This window comes from Microcaecilia unicolor, chromosome 10, assembly GCF_901765095.1.
Source record: "Microcaecilia unicolor chromosome 10, aMicUni1.1, whole genome shotgun sequence".
Lineage (NCBI taxonomy): Eukaryota > Metazoa > Chordata > Amphibia > Gymnophiona > Siphonopidae > Microcaecilia > Microcaecilia unicolor.
The window spans coordinates 169,912,648-169,932,115 of NC_044040.1; the positions used below are offsets into that span (position 1 = coordinate 169,912,648).

The window sequence follows — 19,468 nt, forward strand, 5'->3', positions numbered from 1 at the left end:
AAGCAAAGGCAGTAGACTGTCCCACCTTATAAGAATCAGAGCTGCTATTACAGATAGTTTCTGATTCCCAAGGAGACAGTAAACCTCAGGGATCCCAACATGTTTCTTTGCAAAGAATAGCTCAAAACACAGTCCCCTCCATACTTCTGTAATGAATGGAGATTGGCTGTGCTTTCTGAATATCAAGGATCCCAATTGTAAAAAAATAATCTACAAAAAGGGCAGGATAGGTAACATTATGGGGAGGAATAGCTTTGTATGTTTGAGAGAAAATTGGAAGAAAATAAGGGAAATGTCTGTGGTACCTAGATCTACACCTAGTTTTACTATCACAAGAGGAAGAAGTAGATCGAAACAAACCCCAGGTGAAAACAATATCGCAATAAACTAAATTACAAAAATCATGCCCTGTTAGCCAGTACCACCTGGGCATAACATGACAGTGCTGTCTGGTGTTTTTATTTGTTTACTGTTAGAGGTCAAAGAAAAAGTTGCATGTTCAATTGTGCTCAAACAAATAAAAACTTAAAATTTCAATTTCCATAAGTTGGTAAAGAATATTCAGCAAGAAGTTTTAAACAAAAATCTTCCAACTGTATTATATACTGGTGTGACACGCCACCTTCCCTCGCTATCCATTTTGCCTTCTGACTTATAGTGAAGCAGTTTATCGCAAGAAAATTTTCTGTGTAAGAAGTTTTGAAGTTGAAAATAAAATCCATGCAACTGTACTCTTAACACATCCTAAGAGTTCTTCAGGACCTATGTGTGCTGCGTGGACACTTCCTAAAATTTTTAAACATTCTGCATAGAAAATGCTCCTATATTTTCTACATTGAATTCTAGAGCACTCATAAATTTAAAGTGCTGATCATAATTGCATTAATTTTCCTTCCTCCTTAAGGTATGTAAACAGATTTGGCTAGGTTTATTCGACGATAGATCTTCATCAATTCCAGACTTTAGGGACCCTCAAAAAGTAAAAGAATTTCTTCAAGAAAAGTATGAAAAGAAAAGATGGTAAGTGAAAATATTATTTTGATGTAATATTAGATCATAATTGTATGGATGGTGTTGATGACAGGGCTTTGATTTCTTGGATCATGTGGAGGGGCATTTTCGAACGGGGACTGCCATCTCTAAGGGCGGCCATCTCCGAGGACGGCGCCACGAAGGGGCGGAGCCAACCGTATTTTTGAAAAAGATGGACAGCCATCTTTTTTCCCGTCAATACGGTTGGGGCCGCCCAAATGTCAGAGATGGCCGGGTTTGAGATGGCCGGCCTCCGTTTTTTGCTCATAATGGAAACCGAGGCCGACCATCTCAAACCCGGCCAAATCCAAGGCATTTGGTCGTGGGAGGGGCCAGCATTTGTAGTGCACTGGTCTCCCTCGCATGCCAGGACACCAACCGGGCACCCTAGGGGGCACTTCTAAAAAGTAAAAAAAATTAAAATAGCTTCCAGGTGCATAGCTCCCTTACCTTGGGTGCTGAGCCCCCCAAATCCCTCCCCCCAAAACCCACTCCCCACAACTCTACACCATTACCATAGCCCTTATGGGTGAAGGGGGGCACCTACATGTGGGTACAGTGGGTTTTGGGAGGGGGGTTTGGAGGGCTCTCATTTACCACCACAAGTGTAACAGGTGGGGGGGGGGGGGGGAAATTGGCCTGGGTCCACCTGCCTGAAGTCCACTGCACCCACTAAAACTGCTCCAGGGATCTGTATACTGCTGCGATGGACCCGAGTATGACATTTGAGGCTGGCATAGAGGCTGGCAAAAAAAAGTTTTTAAAATTGTTTTTTTGAGGGTGGGAGGGGGTTAGTGACCACTGGGGAAGTCAGGGGAGGTGATTCCCGATTTCGTCCGGTGGTCATCTGGTCAGTTCGGGCAGTTTTTTGGGACTTGGACCTGAAAAAAAGGGACCAAATGAAGCTGACCAAATTCTCACCAGGGACACCCTTTTTTTTTTCCATTATCGGGCGAAGCCGGCCATCTCAACGCATGCCCATGTCCCGCCCTGCTACCGTGCTGACACGCCCCCTTGACGTTTTGCCAGCCCGTGATGGAACGCAGTTGAAACTGGCCAAAATCGGCTTTCGATTATACCAATTTGGCCGGCTTCAGGAGATGGCCGGCCATCTCCCGATTTGTGTTGGAAGATGGCCGGCGATCTCCTTCGAACATAAGCTGGATGGTGTTCACTGAACATGGAGATGCTCCTGTCAAGAAATGAGTATTTCTGATCATCAGTGCACCAAACTGGTGTGGAAAACTTTTAAATTAGGTTCATTAATGGATTATTATTATTATTTCATTTGTACCCCGCGCTTTCCCACATAATGCAGGCTCAATGCGGCTTACATAGTAATTTGAAATACAAAGTTAATAGAATTTTAATGTAACAGTAGTAAAACAATGTAAAGTTGGGCTTAGTAGTGTATGATAAGTTGACAAAAGCCCCCAGATAAACAAGATATATAAAATAAAATGGAAAACATGGGAATGGGGGATGCTGAGTATGCACAGAGTTCTATATTAATAGGTAAATCTTCTGAAGCGGGAGTAAATTGGAAGGCAGTTGCTAGCTAAAACGGATGATAGAGAATAATATAGAAAGCTGACTTTGGAAAGACATGTGTAAATGGGGGTTAGAGTTGGAAAATAGTGACTAGTAGTGGTTACTTAGAAAGCTGTTGAGTAAAGTTAAAATAGTCTGTAGGCAGTATTTTAGAGGTCTTTATAAATATTAAATATATTTAATTCTAGTTATTTTACTGTATTCCTCTTAGCAAATTTTATTCACTTTATTCCACTTTTCTCTTTTGTAATCCTATGCTCCTCTGCCTCCCTTAATCCTCTGAGTGAGTAGGTTCTTCAGACTGAGTTGCATGACCAAAATGAAATAAAATTGCCTTGACCTCAAGAGTATTAACTAGTATCTAACCCAAAATTACTATTTGTATTTCAAAATAAGGGCCCTGTTTACTAAGCTTCACTGTAGGCCTGCAAACTTTTTAGCATGTGCTAATGATTGACACCCATTATATTCCTATGGGTGTCTCTAGCATTAGTGCGCGCTTAGTAAACAGGGCCCTAAATGTTTTATAATTATTATTTTGGGGAGCTCTTGTCTCTTCAGAATGTAGTTTTAAAGTAATGTTCTTTTTTTTTGAACTTCAGGTATGTACCTCCAGAACAAGCAAAGGTGGTGGCATCAGTCCATGCATCTATTTCAGGTTCTTCAGCTAGTAGTACAAGCAGTACACCTGAAGTGAAACCACTTAAGACTCTTTTGGGAGAATCTGCACCAGCATTGCACTTAAACAAGGGCACACCTATCCAAGTGAGCACTGAAAAGCTTGAATGTAAAATCTTATTATAATGCCTCAAAGAAGGGTTGACTTTGCTGGCCCTTAACGTGAAAGAACAATTTTTGTTCACCAAGACGCCACAGAATTGTAATGAAACTATTTTTTGTTCAGATATTCTGATATTAGTATGTTTAGTATTGATAATGTTCTAGGTGACTAGCACCATGGTTTATTTTGTAATGCTTACCCTAGTATTTGAATACAGAAACAGAAATGCAGTCAAATCTTTAAGGCTGCCTAGGGTTTTTTTCTGACATGTCCATAGTACTGATCATGCTTTCATGAAGTTAATTTTACTGTGATGCCTCTTGTTTTGATAAACATTTATAAAAAAAAAAAGTGTGGGTAGAGTTTAGGTTTAGTTTTGACTTTTAAAACATATAAAAACATATAAAGCTTTAAATACATAGGATTTGTCTACTGTTGGTGCTAAGGGTTTTTTTTTCTTAGTCTTGACTACGATATCGTTAATTTTTTTTTTTTTTTTAGGGGGGGTGTTGAGGATTAATTATTAAGGTGCAAGTAAAACTGTTTCTGTACAGCACATTAGTTTATTTCAGGAGTCAGTAACCTGTGGTATCTTGGTATCACAGATTCCATTACCCTTAGGAGCATTGAACTGCTAACCGGTGGTCTGATTTCTTAAAGGGAGCTGGTGATTCTCAAAGATGGAGCTCTCCCCCTAGCCCCCCTGGGCCTAACTCTTAGAAACCCTGGTAGTCTCTGGGTTCCAGACCAGGAGTAATTCCTGTCGCTCCTGCACTAGTGGGGTTTAAAATGGCACTGGCCACCCTTAGTGATACTCTAGTAGTACTACTGCTAGGGGTCAAGCAGCCATATAAGGGCATAGGTGCCATTGTAGAATGGGCTTTCAAGGTGTCTTAGTTGTAGATTTGCCCCCATAGTATCAGATATTCAATTGCTAAATGAATAGTTTTTTTTTTCTTATATATGTTTAGTTTTGGCATTCTGAACTAAGTGGCGGATATGATTTCACCAGAGGCAGCTGAGTTCTTCGTTTAACTCATGAGGGAAGATATCATTAGAGAAAAGATTTGTTTTGGAATCTTCCTTCCCCCTGCCTTTCAAATGAGATTTGACATTATTGATAGTTTTGACTAAAATGATTATGTATCCTTTAGATACATTTTTGAGGCTGTGATTAAATGAGTGAAGCAACCTTTAGCTTTTTTTTTTTTTTTTTACATGATCTTGTATGTTCATCCCTTTCAGCCAGTCAGTAACTCTGGGAATCATTGTGTTGACTTGTAAACCATTTCTAATTTACCTTTTTCTAGGCAATATAATGGAACAGGTGGTTTGTGTTCAGTCATGTGCATATATTGAAAAATATATGATGGATATTGAAGGGGGCACAGTTTAAAAACTGAGGCGCTGGCTTATTTTTATGCATTTTTTAATTGACATATCTGCAGCTTTTGATATGGTCATTCCATCCATATTGGATTGTTCAGTAAATAGGGACATCAGTCTTTTTTTTTTTTTTTTTTTTTAATGGTTTACTAATTTAGTAGGTTGTGAACAAATGTGTATTGATCAAGACACTTCTAGGTGATTTGGTACAGGGAATTCCCCGAGATTCCCCTTTATTATCAATTCTGTTTGACGTGCACAGTGAAAACGTACAGTTAATCTAAGGATTCACACTCAGATGCACTAAACCTAACGAACCAGCAATGTGATTTTTAAACTAGTTCTAGCCGGGTTAGCAAGCAAGTAGTAAAACGAGACCTGCCCAAAAGGGTTCTCCAAGCCATTTTCCTGTCACGGTAGAAGATAACAAAAACAGAATGCAGAGCTATTATAATGAGCTAATTACTATTATAATGTGCATGCAAGACTATGCACAGCCATTTTCCAATTCGACGCACAGAAGCAGTTCTTAGCTTTACCATGGATAAGTTATCGGGAGGTCTAGAGCTGTCGGTCTTGACAGTTCCAGACCTCCCGTTAAATTAGATAAAGACAACACCATCAGCTTGCTTGAAATTACTACATCTGCTGCCTTAAATTTGAATTCCAACATTGTAACCATTGGAAGCCATGCACATTTTCATTTCAGTATAAAGAAGGAACTGGTGAAGTGACATTAATACGGCCAGGTCAAATTCCCTCCCTGATTTTAAACAGCTTCGTTCAGCTTCTTGTTTCATCCAATGCTTTCTGCTTATGATGCAATATGCACAAGAATCCATGAGGATCTGTGCTCTAGAAAGGAACCTGCATGGGCAGTATTGTCAGTTGACCTGCAGGTCACATTTCTTTGCTGGGAAGGGGGGAAGATCCCATTGCAGTTCCTCCCGCAGTGGTAGCTGCCTGCTGTCTTGCACCCTTGCAGTGATATCAGAGGCATCCATATTTTTCTACTTTAGTTTAATGTTTGATTTTAAAGATAAATAAAAAACTACACTGGCTCTCATACACGCAGCTTGTCTGGGACGCAAAAGCAACAAGCAGCTCATTTGCATGTAGTTCTCTTTGTGAATCCATCTGTATTTCCAAATCGGTAATTATTACTGATTTGAAAATACGAATGGAGTCTTAACGAGGAATTTAGTGCATCTGGGCCTCAGTTTCCAGCCTTATGCCAGTAATATTCTGTGCACTCCTTTTCTCGCTGAAGTTGGACTTCATTCCTTAAGTATACTAACAAATTTTCATTTTATCTTGGCTTGGTTTGCCAGGAATTATCTTTTTCCATTAATGTAAAGAAGACTGATGCAATGATTATATATATTGGTGTGGATTATTCCCTTCCAACTTTATTAACATTTGTATTCCAGTTCGATATATAGATGGTGGTCTTGATCAATTTGGCCTCAAATTGCAAAAGTAATTTGTGCAATATTTTATAAACTTTGTCTCATGCATCAGCTATGTAACTTTTGATGATCCTTCTATATTAGTTGTGTAATCATTTAGTTTCCCTCAATTAGATTACTACAGTATGCTTTGCTTGATTATCATGAGTTAGTATAAAGCCTTTGCACTTGGTACAAAATGCAGCTGCTTGTATGATCAGTGGCAGTGAATGACATGAACATATTTCTCCATGTAATGATGGAACTACATAAGTTACTAATTAAGTACAGATTAGTTTTTAAGTGGTGGCTTAGTATTTAAGGTCTGGCACTAATGAAAGATATGGCTACTTAAGATATGGTATACCCTATAAAGCCATACTATTATGATTAACAGATGTTTTGACAATATTGATTGTAAATCTTTGGTATGGGAAAGGATTCTTTCTTTAAGGCGTTTTCAGCTTTGGACTGCGCTCCCAATAGATCTCCATAATGAATTGGATTATTTAGCTTTTAGGAAAAGATGAAAAAGCTTAGTTACACTCGCATTTTTATTTAAATGTATTACTGGTTTGATATGTATAGTAACATACATATATATATATATATATATATATATATATATATATATATATATATATATATATATATGTATAATACACTGGCTGTTGGCACTGAATATTTTTCATATATATTAAATATACTGGCTGTTGGCACTGAATATTTTTCTCTGTGTTTTGCTTTTATTAAACAAGAAATAACAAACCTTAGCTACTCCCCCCCCCCCCCCCCCCCCCCATATTAAGGTATCTCATTTTGTATTTAGGATTTTGAACACATTGAATTATTTATTAAGTTCTGCAAGTTTTTTTTTTTTTTTTTTTTATCATCAAGATAGTTTTCTTTGTAAATTCAGCATGAAGAGTTTGAATTTTACAGCTGTGACTTTATCTCTATTTACTTGAGTTTTTTTCCTCGACGGCATTCAAATGTTAGTCTTTGAGTGCCAGGTTTTGAAAGAAGGGCTCTTCAAGTTTTATGATAGGAATCTTACGACCATCAAACATATTCTGTTAAATCTGAATGTGCACCAGCCTTTCCCGATTCATTAATCATGTCAACTGCTATGAACTTTGATGTTTTCATTCACAGGAATAGATGTTTTATAGACGTGATATCTTAAGTTTTTTGAAGGTTTTGTTTTAGATCATAGTAATCGAAGCATTCAGTTGGGCAAAAAATGTTGATTTATCACCTTTCTGTGGTTACAATTATATACAGGTACATACTTTGTACCTGGGGCAATGGGAGGGTTAAGTGAATTGCCCAGTCACAAAGAACTGCAGTGGGAATCGATCCAGATTTATCACTGGATAACAGTCTTGATCCCTGATGGGGGAGAAACCCTTCCCTCATGTTTGCAGTAAGCTTTTTATAAGTCAGTCCTGATTGTGTAAAAGATAGTAATTTACAGGAAAAGAAAATTCCTTATATGAAGGCATAAAGATTATCTGGTCAATATTTGGTGGCACCTGCTATCTGGATAAGTGCTACTGACCAGGATGATCAGTGCACTATGTGATTAGTGCCTCTGTCTTTATAGACTGCTTTAGTGCTATTCAGGTAGTGCTGGAGCAGTGTGAGGTGGAGCCAGATGTTACCCAGTTAGTGGCGATATTCAGTCTGCTACCTGGATGACTTTCCAGATAAAGTTAGGATAGCAAAAAAGGCCATCCAAATTTTATCCAGTTAGCTATCTAGATGGCATATTCAATAGTGCCAGCACGGACTCCCTTATCCAGAAATTCATGGGCAGATGATCAAAAGCCTCCACGCTGGTCCAAACAGTTCTCTAAAAATAGCACTGGAACAGCGCAGGGCTTTACCACACCTATGATCAGAGATAATTGCATGCAAATTTAAGAACGCAATTCTCTCTGATCATAAGGTGGAAGTGTGGGAGCATGCTCAGGCACAATCCTCCCACACTTGTTTGACAGGTATGGGCTGTCCAAAAGCCCAGACTTGTCAAACACAGGGGTTGGAGGTCCATGGGACCACCAGACCCCAACTACCCCCGCCCAAGCCAAGCGAAACGGGGGCTGGAGGTCCAGTGGACCTCCGGTCCACCTGATCCCCCCCCCCACAAGTTGGGGGGGGGGGCTAGAGATCCGGGGGGTCTTCAGCTCCCCCTAATACCCCCACCCCAGCATCCCTCGGATATCCCTGGTGGCCCAGTTCCATCCACTATCCAGATACTGGTGCTAAATAGCTGAATTTAAAGAGAGAGAGGATACACAACACAGACATCCATGGCTCAAAATTGATGTCTAATTTCTGAATAGAAATTTCATGAGACACCCTTTTTTGTGAGCATGTGGTTGGTGTCGCAGCAGGCACAGCAGAGATTTGTATTTCAGTTTATGCTCCTTACATCAGAGTTCCAGGCATCTAGTAAATCTTGGTCTGTTTCCAGGGATGAAAAACAAGAACATGTAATTTTCCTCTAGATCAGACAGTAGTTGAGATAGTCTATACAAATAACAAAGCATAATTTTTAAAAACATGAATCTTAACCAGTACTAAAATAGTTGCGGTGTCAAGGTCTCAAGGCAAACGTTTGCATATTGTATGTAAAATTACAGAAACATTTTGGTCTTGCTTATACGGTCCATGTTAGATAAATCTTGAAATCAGAATCAGCTGCTTATTAAGTCTGTATATTCAAGGGACTATTTCTTAATCATAGGTTGTGAAGTATCATCTTACCCCTGCCGGTGAAGTACGTTTGTGTTTTTGTTACCTGGGAACTAAAAGAAAATGGAACTGATGATAAAAGCTTCTTGTATTTTGTTTTGTCATTATTTGTTTTCCAGAATAGTGAGAAGATATCAATGCTTGGATACAAAGTATTTTGGCTTCCAACACATAATTTAAAATTAAATTAAATCAAATTAGAAGTATGGTTACTGTCAAAAATACGATATCCCAATTTGCTATAATGTTAAGCCTTTTGTTGTTTTTATCTTGTTACTATGATTGGGACCAGTGTTAACTACTTGATCTTTAAGATGGGGTGCTTTTAGCTAGTTTTTAACATTTTCATTTTCATTACTCTGACCAATATGTTCTTGGTTCTCTAAAAAGCAAAGAATTCTTTATTGTGTTCCTGTTTATAGTCTCCTGTTGTAGGTCGTTCTCAAGGACAGCAACAGCAAGAAAAGAAACAGCAATTTGATCTCCTTAGTGACCTTGGTACAGACATCTTTGCTGCTCCTGCCCCTGCTCCTGCTCCTCGGTCATCTGTTGCAGCAAATTTTGCAAATTTTGCACATTTCAACAGTCATACAGGTACTGTGGTGTGAATTACTTAAAAAAAAATTAATTTACAGATTCTAAAGTCTGAACAAATACACTTTAACTGAGAAGTACCTAATTAGACCTAGTAACTTTAGAGTGATTAAACAAAAAGTATTCAGACTTATTTTTTGCTAGTGCTTTACAACTAGAACATAAGAATAGCTATATTGGGTCAGACCTTTAGTCCATCTAGCCCAATATCCTTCTTCCAACAGTGGCTAATCCAGGTCACAAGTATCTGGCAGAAACCCAATTTAGTAGCAACATTCCGTGCTACCAATCCATTCTACCATCTCAATAATAGATTCTGACTTTTCCTCGAGGAAGTTGTCCAAACCTTTTTTAAAATCCAGATATGCTAACCACCATTCCAGCAGTGAGTTCCAGAACTTAACTATTCTTTGTGAAAAAATATTTCCACCTATTAGTTTTCCATGTAATTTCATTGACTGTTTCCTGGTCTTTGTACTTTTTGAAAACATGAAAAATCAATTCACTTCTACCTGGTCTACACCACTCAGGATTTTATAGACCTCAATCATATCTCTCCTCAGCTTTTCCATGCTGAAGAGCCCTAACCTCTTTAGCCTTTCCCATCCCCTTTATCATTTTGGTCACTCTTCTTTGAACCTTTTCTAATTCTGCTATATCTTTTTTTGAGATATGGCGACCAGAATTGAATGCAGTACTCAAGGTGAGGTGGCACCATAGAACGACACAGAGGCATTATAATCTTGGTCTTATTTTGCATCCGTTTCCTAATAATTCCTAGCATCCTGTTTACTTTTTCGTCCGCTGCCACACACTGGACAGAAGATTTCAGTGTATTGTCTACAATGACACCTAGATCTTTCTTGAGTGCTGACTCATAATGTGGACCCTAGCATCAGGTAACTATGATTCAGTTTATTCTTCCCAATGTGCATCACTTTGCATTTGTCCACATTAAATTTTGTCTGCCATTTGAATTCCAAGTCTTCCAGTTTCCTAAGTTCTTCCTGCAATTTTTCACAATCCACAATTATTTTGACAACTTTGAATAGTTTTGTGTCATCCGGTTTTCCAGATCATTTATAAATATGTTAAATAGCACTGGTCCCAGTACAGATCCCTGCGGCACTCCACTATTCACGCTCCTCCATTAAGAAAAATGAGCCATTTAACTCTACCCTCTGTTTTCTGTCCATTAACCAATTCCTAATCGACAGAAGGGCATTGCTTCCAATCCCATGACTTTTTAACATTTTCTCAGGAATCTCTCTCATGATGATGTTTGTCGAAAGCTTTCTGAAAATCTAGATACACTACATCAACCATATCACATTTATCCACATGTTTGTTTATGCCTTCAAAGAAATGAAGCAAATTGGTGAGGCAAAACTTCCCTTGGCTGAACCCATGCCGTCTCTGGCCCATTAAACCATGTTTGTGTGTTCCGCAATTTTATTGTTTTATAATGGTTTCCACTATTTTGCCTGGCACTGAAGTTAGGCTTACCAGTCTATAATTTTCCGGATCACCCCGGAACCCTTTTTAAAAATTGGTGTTACATTGGCCACCCTCCAGTCTTCAGGTATTATGGATGATTTTAACGATAGGTTACAGATCACTTAACAGATCAGCAGTTTCATGTTTAAGTACTTTCAGTACTTTGGGGTATATGCCATCCGGTCCAGGTGATTTATCACTCTTAACTTGTCAGTTTGGCTCAGTACATCTTCCAGGTTCACCAAGATTTCTTTCAGTTCCTCCACATCGTCACTCATGAAAACTATTTCTGGTATAGGTATATCTCTTACATCTTCCATAAAACCCGAAGCAAAGAGTTAATTCACTCTCCACTATGGCCTTGTCCTCCCTGAGTGCCCTTTTTGCTGTCTAATGGTCCCATAGATTCCCTCACAGGCATTCTGCTTCTGATGTACCTGAAAAGCGTTACTATGAGTTTTTCTCTCCAAGGCAAGTTTTTCTTCTTATTCTTTTTTAGCCTTCTTTAACAGTGCTTTTCATTTAGCTTGACACTGATTAATGTTGCTTCTTATTTTCTTCATTTGGATTCTTTTTCCATTCTTTGAAGGATTTCTCTTTTGCTGAAATATCATCTTTCACTTCATCTTTTAACAATGCTGGCTGTTTGCTCTTTTTTTTCTACTTTTGTTAATATGTGGAATACATCTCGTCTGAGCTTCCATGATGGTATTGTTAAACAACATCCACGATTGATTTAAAGTCCTAACCTTTGCGGCTGACCCTTTCTGTTTCTTTTTAACTATTTTCCTCATTTTGTCATAGTCACCCTTTCGAAAATTAAATGCTACTACAGTAGATTTCTTTAGTGAATTCACTCCAGATATCAGCTCAGATTTGATCATGTTGTGATTACTGTTTTCCAGCAAATCTAATGCTGTTGCCTCTTGTACCTTTCCCTGCATTCCACTAAGGACTAGATCTAAAATAACTCCCTCTTTTGTCAGTTCTTGGACCATTGCTCCAAGAAGTAGTCATTTATTACATCTATGAATTTTACCACCCTAGTTCTTCCTAGTGTAGCATTTATCTAGTCAATATTGGGGTAATTGAATTCACCCATTATTATAATCTTGCCCAATTTGTCAACTTTCCTAATTTCAGTAAACATGTCTTCATCTGTTCGTTCTGTCCAGGCTGATGATGGTACAGCCCTACAAGAATACTCCTTCCTTTCACACAAGGCATTTCTATCCATAATGATTCCATGCTGCTATCCGTTCCATGTAAAATATTTATTTTGTTTGACTCAGTTCCCTCTTTAACATATAGTGCAATCCCCCCCCCCTCCATTGGATCCACTCAATATAATTTGTGCCCTGATAAGTGTCTCATTGTTTGTCCTCCTTCCACCAGGTCTCTGAGATACATAGGGTCAAATTTTCAAAGCATTTAGCCTTACAAAGTTCCATAGTAACCTATGGAACTTTGTAAGGCTAAGTGCTTTGAAAATACGCCTAATAGTAACATAGTAGGTGACGGCAGAAAAAGACCTGTACAGTCCATCCAGTCTGCCCAACAATATAAACTCATATGCGCTACTTTATATGTATACCTGACCTTGATTTGTATCTCCCATTTTCAGGGCACAGACCGGAGACGTCTGCCCAGTACTAGCCCCGCCTCCCAACCACAGATGCTGACACCCAATCTCCGCTAAGCTTCTGAGTATCCATTCCTTCTGAACAGGATTCTTTTATGTTTATCCCACGCATTTTTGAATTCCGTTACTGTTTTTATCTCCACCACCTCCCGCGGGAGGGCATTCCAATTATCCACCACTCTCTCTGTGAAAATATACTTCCTGACATTTTTCTTGAGTCTGCCCCCCTTCAACCTCATTTCATGTCCTCTAGTTCTACCACCTTCCCGTCTCCAGAACAGGTTTGTTTGCGGATTCAAATATTTGAACGTCTGTATCATATCAACCCTGTTTCTCCTGTCCTCCAGGGTATACATGTTCGGGTCAGGAAGTCTCTCCTCATATGTTTTGTAACGCAAATCCCATACTATTTTTGTAGTTTTTCTTTGCACCGCTTCAAATTTTTTTACATCCTTAGCAAGATATGGCCTCCAAAACTGAACACACTACTCCAGGTGGGGCCTCACCAATGACTTGTACAGGGGCATCAACACCTCCTTTCTTCTGCTGGTCACACCTCTTTCTATACGGCCTAGCAACCTTCTGGCTATGGCCACTGCCTTATCACACTGTTTCGTCGCCTTCAGATCCTCAGATACTATCACCCCAAGATCCCTCTCCCCGTCTATACATACCAGACTCTCACCTCCTAACACGTACGTCTCCCATGGATTTCTACTCCCTAAGTGCATCACTTTGCATTTCTTCGCATTGAATTTTAATTGCCAAACATTAGATGCCTATTATATCTACCTTTTCATTTAATGCTATATACTCCACCTCTCTCATCTTATTTTTTAGGCTTCCAGCATTTGTATATAGACTCTTCAATTTGTGTTAGGTTTTTTTTGTAGCATGTACAACCTGCTTTAAAGTTGACGGGGATAATATGTATCCTTTACTCTGTTATCCCAGTAAACACACCTGTCTTTCTTTCACCATTAGTGCAACCTCTCTATTGGGATTCCCTAAATGTCCTCTTTCAATAATATCCTTTGAGGATACTCCACACTGAACCATGCGCTCCTGAGCCACTGTCTGCTTCTCCCCTATTTTAGTTTACTAGCTCCTTTTTAAATGTTGGCACCAGCAGCCTGGTTCCATCCCAGTTAAGATGGAGCCCAACCTTTCGGAACAGGATCACCCTTCCCTTGAATGTTGTCCAGTTCCTAACAAATCTGAATCCCTCATCCTTGCAGCATTGTTTCAAAAACGCATTGAGATTTTGGAGCTCTTCCTGCCTCTTGGGTCCTGTGCGTTGAATGGGAACACTTCCAAAAATGGTACCCTGGGGGATCTGGATTTGAACTTTCTAAATAATAGCCTAAATTTTGGCTTCCAGAACCTCCCTCCTACATTTTCCTATGTCACTGGTATCCACGTGTACCAAGACAGCCAGCGCCTCCCCAGCACTTTCTAAAATCCTATCTAGGTGATGCGTGACGTCTGCCACCTTTGCACCAGGCAGCAAGTGACCAGGTGATCCTCACACCCTCCAGCCACCTAGCTGTCTACATGCCTAATGATCAAATCACCACCTACAACAGCTGTCCTAACCCTCCCTCCTGGGTAGAAGCTCCTGGAGACACATCCTCAGTGCTAGAGGATATTGCATCCCCTGGTGGGCAGGTCCTAGCTACAGGATTACTTATTACTTCACCAGGGTGATTCTGTCCTTCGTGGCGACCTCCCTCCTCAAAGGCAGCATAGGAGCTGCCAGACTGGAGGTGGGACTTCTCTACAAGGTCCCTTTAGGCCTCCTCTATGTACCTCTGTCTCCCTTTGCTGCTCTAACCTCAAGAGAATGGACTCATTCTGTGAGAGATCTTTGCATCGGTCACACACATATAACTACTCGGTGCAAAATACTGGATAGCACTCCTCTTGCTGCTGGACTGCTGTATGCATCTTAGTATGTACTTCATAAAAACTTTGATTAATCCTTTAGCTGGAAATGGCAGTTTTTCTCATGCCTAAATTTAATATTCTGAATAACGTGGTTAGGCCATATTCCACCCTTGATTGCTTATACCTTGGATACCCAAACTGTTGTCCCTTTATAATCTTTTTCTAGCTCTTTATGCTTTTGTGTCCCCAGATCAGATCCAGCTCAGAATATTTTTGCCCTTGTGCTCCCTCCCTCCATTCCTCTCTCCTGCAGCCTTGGAATTTCAACTGGAAAACTGTTTTAACAGCCCAGCCTCAGTCTTAGCAGTCCTTCCTTCTGTCTCTCTCTCTCCCTGCTGTTCAGATTCTTCTCCTCTCATTTGCTGGGAAAGAGTCTACAGTTCCAGGAATGGTGGAGCCAGAAGTAACTGCTGCCTCCGGAGCACAGGACTTCCATCCTGTCAGAAGTAAATCCAGGACTTCCATCCTGTCAGAAGTAAATCTGCAGTCCTTATGATCACATCTTAGTTATAGCTTGCATATGTCATAGCTCGGGCGATGTTGTGAGGGGGTGATCCTGGTCCTGATGCTTGGTGATGCAGAGATACAGGACCTGGGAACGTGTGCAGGTGCTTTTCACTGTTAGGGTGTAGGACTGCGGTCCATGTGTATGGTATATCCTACCATAGGGGTGTAGGTCTGGTGAGGAGAGAAGTAAGAAGGAAAGGAGAAGAGAGGGTGAATGAGAGGAGAGTATGGTGTGAGAAGTACAAGTAGGAGACTGCACCATACATGCCTATACTCTCTACACTACCATTTACCCACCTCTTACCCTTCTAAGGTGCAGATGCCTGGGGGGGGAATGGGACACAGTGGTGTATGGGTCCACCTAACCCCAGCCACCACCACCACTCACACGCTCACTAAACTTTTCTCCAAGAGGAACTGGGCCCCGTCAGGCCCTCTTGGTTATTAAAAATGTTCTATGTGATCCCACTGACTGTCTATGAATCATATTGTCAGATGTGTAAATTGTGAGAATACTTTGGGGAGTTCAGGGAAAAGAGGATGTCATAGTTCAAATAATTGTGTTTGGTAAATTACAAGGAAAGCTTGCTGAGTAAATCAATTTCAAAACACTTAAATACTTCAGAAATTAGATAAAAATAGCAGTAAGGGAAATGAGCTATGCGATTATAGTTATATAGACAACTGTTGTAAATGTGACTTATTTGATTTTCATCTTATTTAAATTATATCTCAGTATTTCTTGCCTAATAGAGAAGCAACATTTGCAAATTTTCTTCATTGCTATATGTTTACAAGGACAGTAGTTCTCAAACCCTCTCCGAGGGAGCACCAGCAAGTTGGGTTTTCAGAATATTCACAATGAATATGCACATGAATATTTTTTTGCAGATAATGCATACCTGCATCTCATGCCTATTTGTTGTGAATACTCTGAAACCCAACCAGCTGGAATTGCCATAATGGGTCAGACTAGAGGTCTATGAAGTTCAGTATCCTTTTTCTAACTGTGCACATCCTAGGTCACAAGTAGCTAGATCCATGTTTCTTATACTGCCAGGAACTAGCAGTAGCTTTTCCTAAGGCTACCTTTAATGGTTTATGAACATTTCCTTCAGGGTCTTGTCCAAATCTTTTTTTTTTTTTTTAATTCAGCTTTTACCATATCCTCTAGCAACAAATTCCAGGATTTGAGTTGTGAAAAAATAGTTCTGTTTTTGTTTTAAATATAGTACTTAACTTCAAGATTGGGTGGTGGAGGCGGGGCTGGTGGTTGGGAGGCGGGGCTAGTGCTGGGCAGACTTCTACAGTCTGTACCCTGAAAATGACAGATACAAATCAAGGTAAGGTGTACACAAAAAGTAGCACATATGAGTTTCTTGTTGGGCAGACTGGATGGACTGTGCAGGTCTTTTTCTGCCGTCATCTACTATGTTACTATGTTCATGCATGTCCCCCCTAGTCTTTGTAGTTTTTGAAAGAAGAAACAATTGGTTTGAGTTTTTGTTCTACTTGGGATTTTATAGATCTTTCATATCTTTTCTCAGTTCTGTTCTCAAAGCTGAAGAGCTCTAACCTCTTTAGCCTCTCCTCATAGCCGCATTGTAGGAGCCTTAACCATGTATGCGCATTAAATGTGTATGCGCCTATAGTATCACTATAGGCGCCTACACGGTTAGCGTGCACGCTAATTGTAGGCATGTTACAAACGCTAAGGTGCCTTAGTAAACAGGACCCACAGGGACAATATGCAGTAAGAATGTTTGTGGGTAATCACTTTCACACATGGGGAAAAAGCCTTTTTAATACCACATCTCTTTGCAGAGTTAAGGGGCCAGCATTGGTTGGGGGCTGGGGTGGGCCAGCAGACGCATGCAGAAGGATTTTAAAAAAGAATCCATGCTTGTTGCTGTTTGTGCTTTTTGCATATTTTTGTGCTTCCAAAGTATGCTGGGAAAATCCTCCCTATAGCTCCTGTCAGGCAGATTTTTTAAGGAAAGCTCTTTGGGGAGTTTCTTTTAATTTGCTTACATCATTATGGGTACAAAGTACCAACAGAGCTGCAAGTCCTGCAGAGGGAGGTGGGGGTGTTCAAAAATTGCCATACCTATGGTTGTTCCCTGAATAGCTAGATCAATCTAAAAGTCAAAAGTTCGTTGTTGTTTAAATTTTGTACTTTCCAGGGAGAAGAATTAAAAGGGTGAATTTAGTTAAAACACCAGTAGCCTGGAATGGCATTAACAAATTAGCATAACATGTAAAAACAAAAAAATATATCTGTACTGTTTTGGGATCTTGCCAGGTGGTTGTGGTCTGGATTGGTCACTGTTGGAAACAGGATGCTGGGCTTGATTAACCTTTGGTCTGTCCCAGTATGGCAATACTTAAGTACTTCAAAAGCTGTTAATTTTAAGTGTGCATAAGAAGTGATAAATTGCAGGTCATGAAAAAAGTGTATACATTTTGTGTGGGTGAATTAGCCTCTCTTCTGTCTACCAATGATATTCTTTTCTTCTGTAGCTTTTAATTGTAAACCACTGTAGTCTATTTTTAATTGAGCGCTATAGCAGATTTTAATAAACCATAAGCCATGTGTATTCTGCTTTAATGTAGATTTTTCAAGAAGAGGTCTTTATAACTAATGTACATTAGATGCTGTAGTCTAGAGTAAGAGGAGGAATCAGTCTGATTTAATACACAGTAAAACATTTATACGAATAAATGCAATTTAAAACATTAAAATGATGTCTCTTTATTGAGACATTACTGTGTTTTTAAAAGTTTTACTTTTGTTCAGTCTGTATCAGCATAAAAATGCAGTATTTTAATCATTTCTGTGCCTTTAGGAAATGCAGATTCATTGTGCCTCTAGTAATATTGCCATGGAGGTTTAAAAGCTACCACAGTTCCATTGTATAAAATAGGACTGTGGTAAATAATGCACTTTAATGTATGTCGGTGCAGAATAATGCAGTAGTGCCTTTTAGTAAATCTAGCCCTTAATTTGGGGACAAGAAAGATCTCGTTTCTACAAGTGTGAAAGGACTAGTAATGCATTTATAACTACATGGAAACACTATTTTAAAATTCAGATTGTATAAAGACAGAGCATGGGGTATAACACAGAAGCTGGTGCATATGGTGCTACATTAAGCTTCATAAAGGAAAATATACCAGTGAATTGAATTTATTGCTAATTGTTTAATCTATCTAATGAATCATCATCATTATTGGTGTGGAGGAGTAGCTGAACCAGGTTCAATTCTTACAGTGTCTTTTTGTGACCCTGGACAAGTCACTTAACCCTCCATTGCCCTATGTACAGCACTTAGATCATGAGCCCACTAAGAACAGAGAGAGTACCTGTATGTAATATGTAAACCACTTTGGTTGTACCCAGTGGTGTGCTGGAAAATTAACAGGCTTTCCGGACATAGCCAATACAAATTTTTTTGATAATTATTCAAATATTTGTTATATATATATATATATATATATATATATATATATATATATATATTTAAAAAAAACAAAAAACGTTTCTCCTTTAAATCAGAAGGAGTTCCAATGTCAGGTCAGTAACTCGGGCTTGAAGAGATGTATCCAACTGTTTTATCTTGGCATATCCAGTAATTCAGTTGTGATGTCAAATTTCCAATAGGTTTATAACTTTTCAGTATTTCCTTCAAATATATTGGCCTCTCTTCATGCAAAGTATTTCAGTTGAAGTGTGCTGTTCCATGGCAATCCAGTAACATGATCATGTTTTTTCCCAAACAAGGTAGCAGCAGTTTCTCCGAGGACAAGCAGGCTGCTTGTTCTCACGACTGGGGTGACGTCCGCGGCAGCCCCCACCAACCGGAAAAAGCTTCGCGGGACGGTCGGCACGCAGGGCACGCCCACCGCGCATGCGCGGCCGTCTTCCCGCCCGTGCGCGACCGCTCCCGCCAGTTCCTTTTTTTCCGCGACTGGAGAGAGTTGTGCTTTGCCGCTCTCTCTGTTTTCAGCCGCCGGATTTCGATCGCGTTTACGCGGATCGTCGCTTTTCTTTCTAAAACTTCTTGTTTTTTGGTTACCGCCGGTTTCCTTTTTCAAAAAAAAAAAAAAAAAAAAAAACCTGAGCGTGTGGAGCACGCGCTCCCCTTTTCCCTCGCTTCTAGCGGGGACGCCACGTTGCGGCCTAGTGGTCGCTCGGTCGTTTCTTTTTCGAGGTGTGATTCCAGCCACCATTGACGACTTTGACTTCGCCGACGCGATTTTTCCGTCGATGTCCTCGAAGGTCCCGAGTGGATTTAAAAAGTGTGGTCGCTGCGGCCGGCCGAT

At 39.8% G+C, this 19,468-nt stretch overlaps 1 protein-coding gene across 5 annotated transcripts in view; it reads left to right on the top strand.

The window, feature by feature from the left end:
- Positions 1 to 19,468, top strand: part of AGFG1 (ArfGAP with FG repeats 1) — a 145,369-nt gene that overhangs the window by 42,870 nt on the left and 83,031 nt on the right. For all 5 annotated transcript variants that reach the window (XM_030215708.1, XM_030215709.1, XM_030215710.1 and 2 more), the window contains exons 3-5: positions 905 to 1,020; positions 3,186 to 3,348; positions 9,381 to 9,552. In XM_030215708.1, the coding sequence (XP_030071568.1) occupies positions 905 to 1,020; positions 3,186 to 3,348; positions 9,381 to 9,552 (451 nt within the window). The remainder of the gene's footprint in view (positions 1 to 904; positions 1,021 to 3,185; positions 3,349 to 9,380; positions 9,553 to 19,468) is intronic.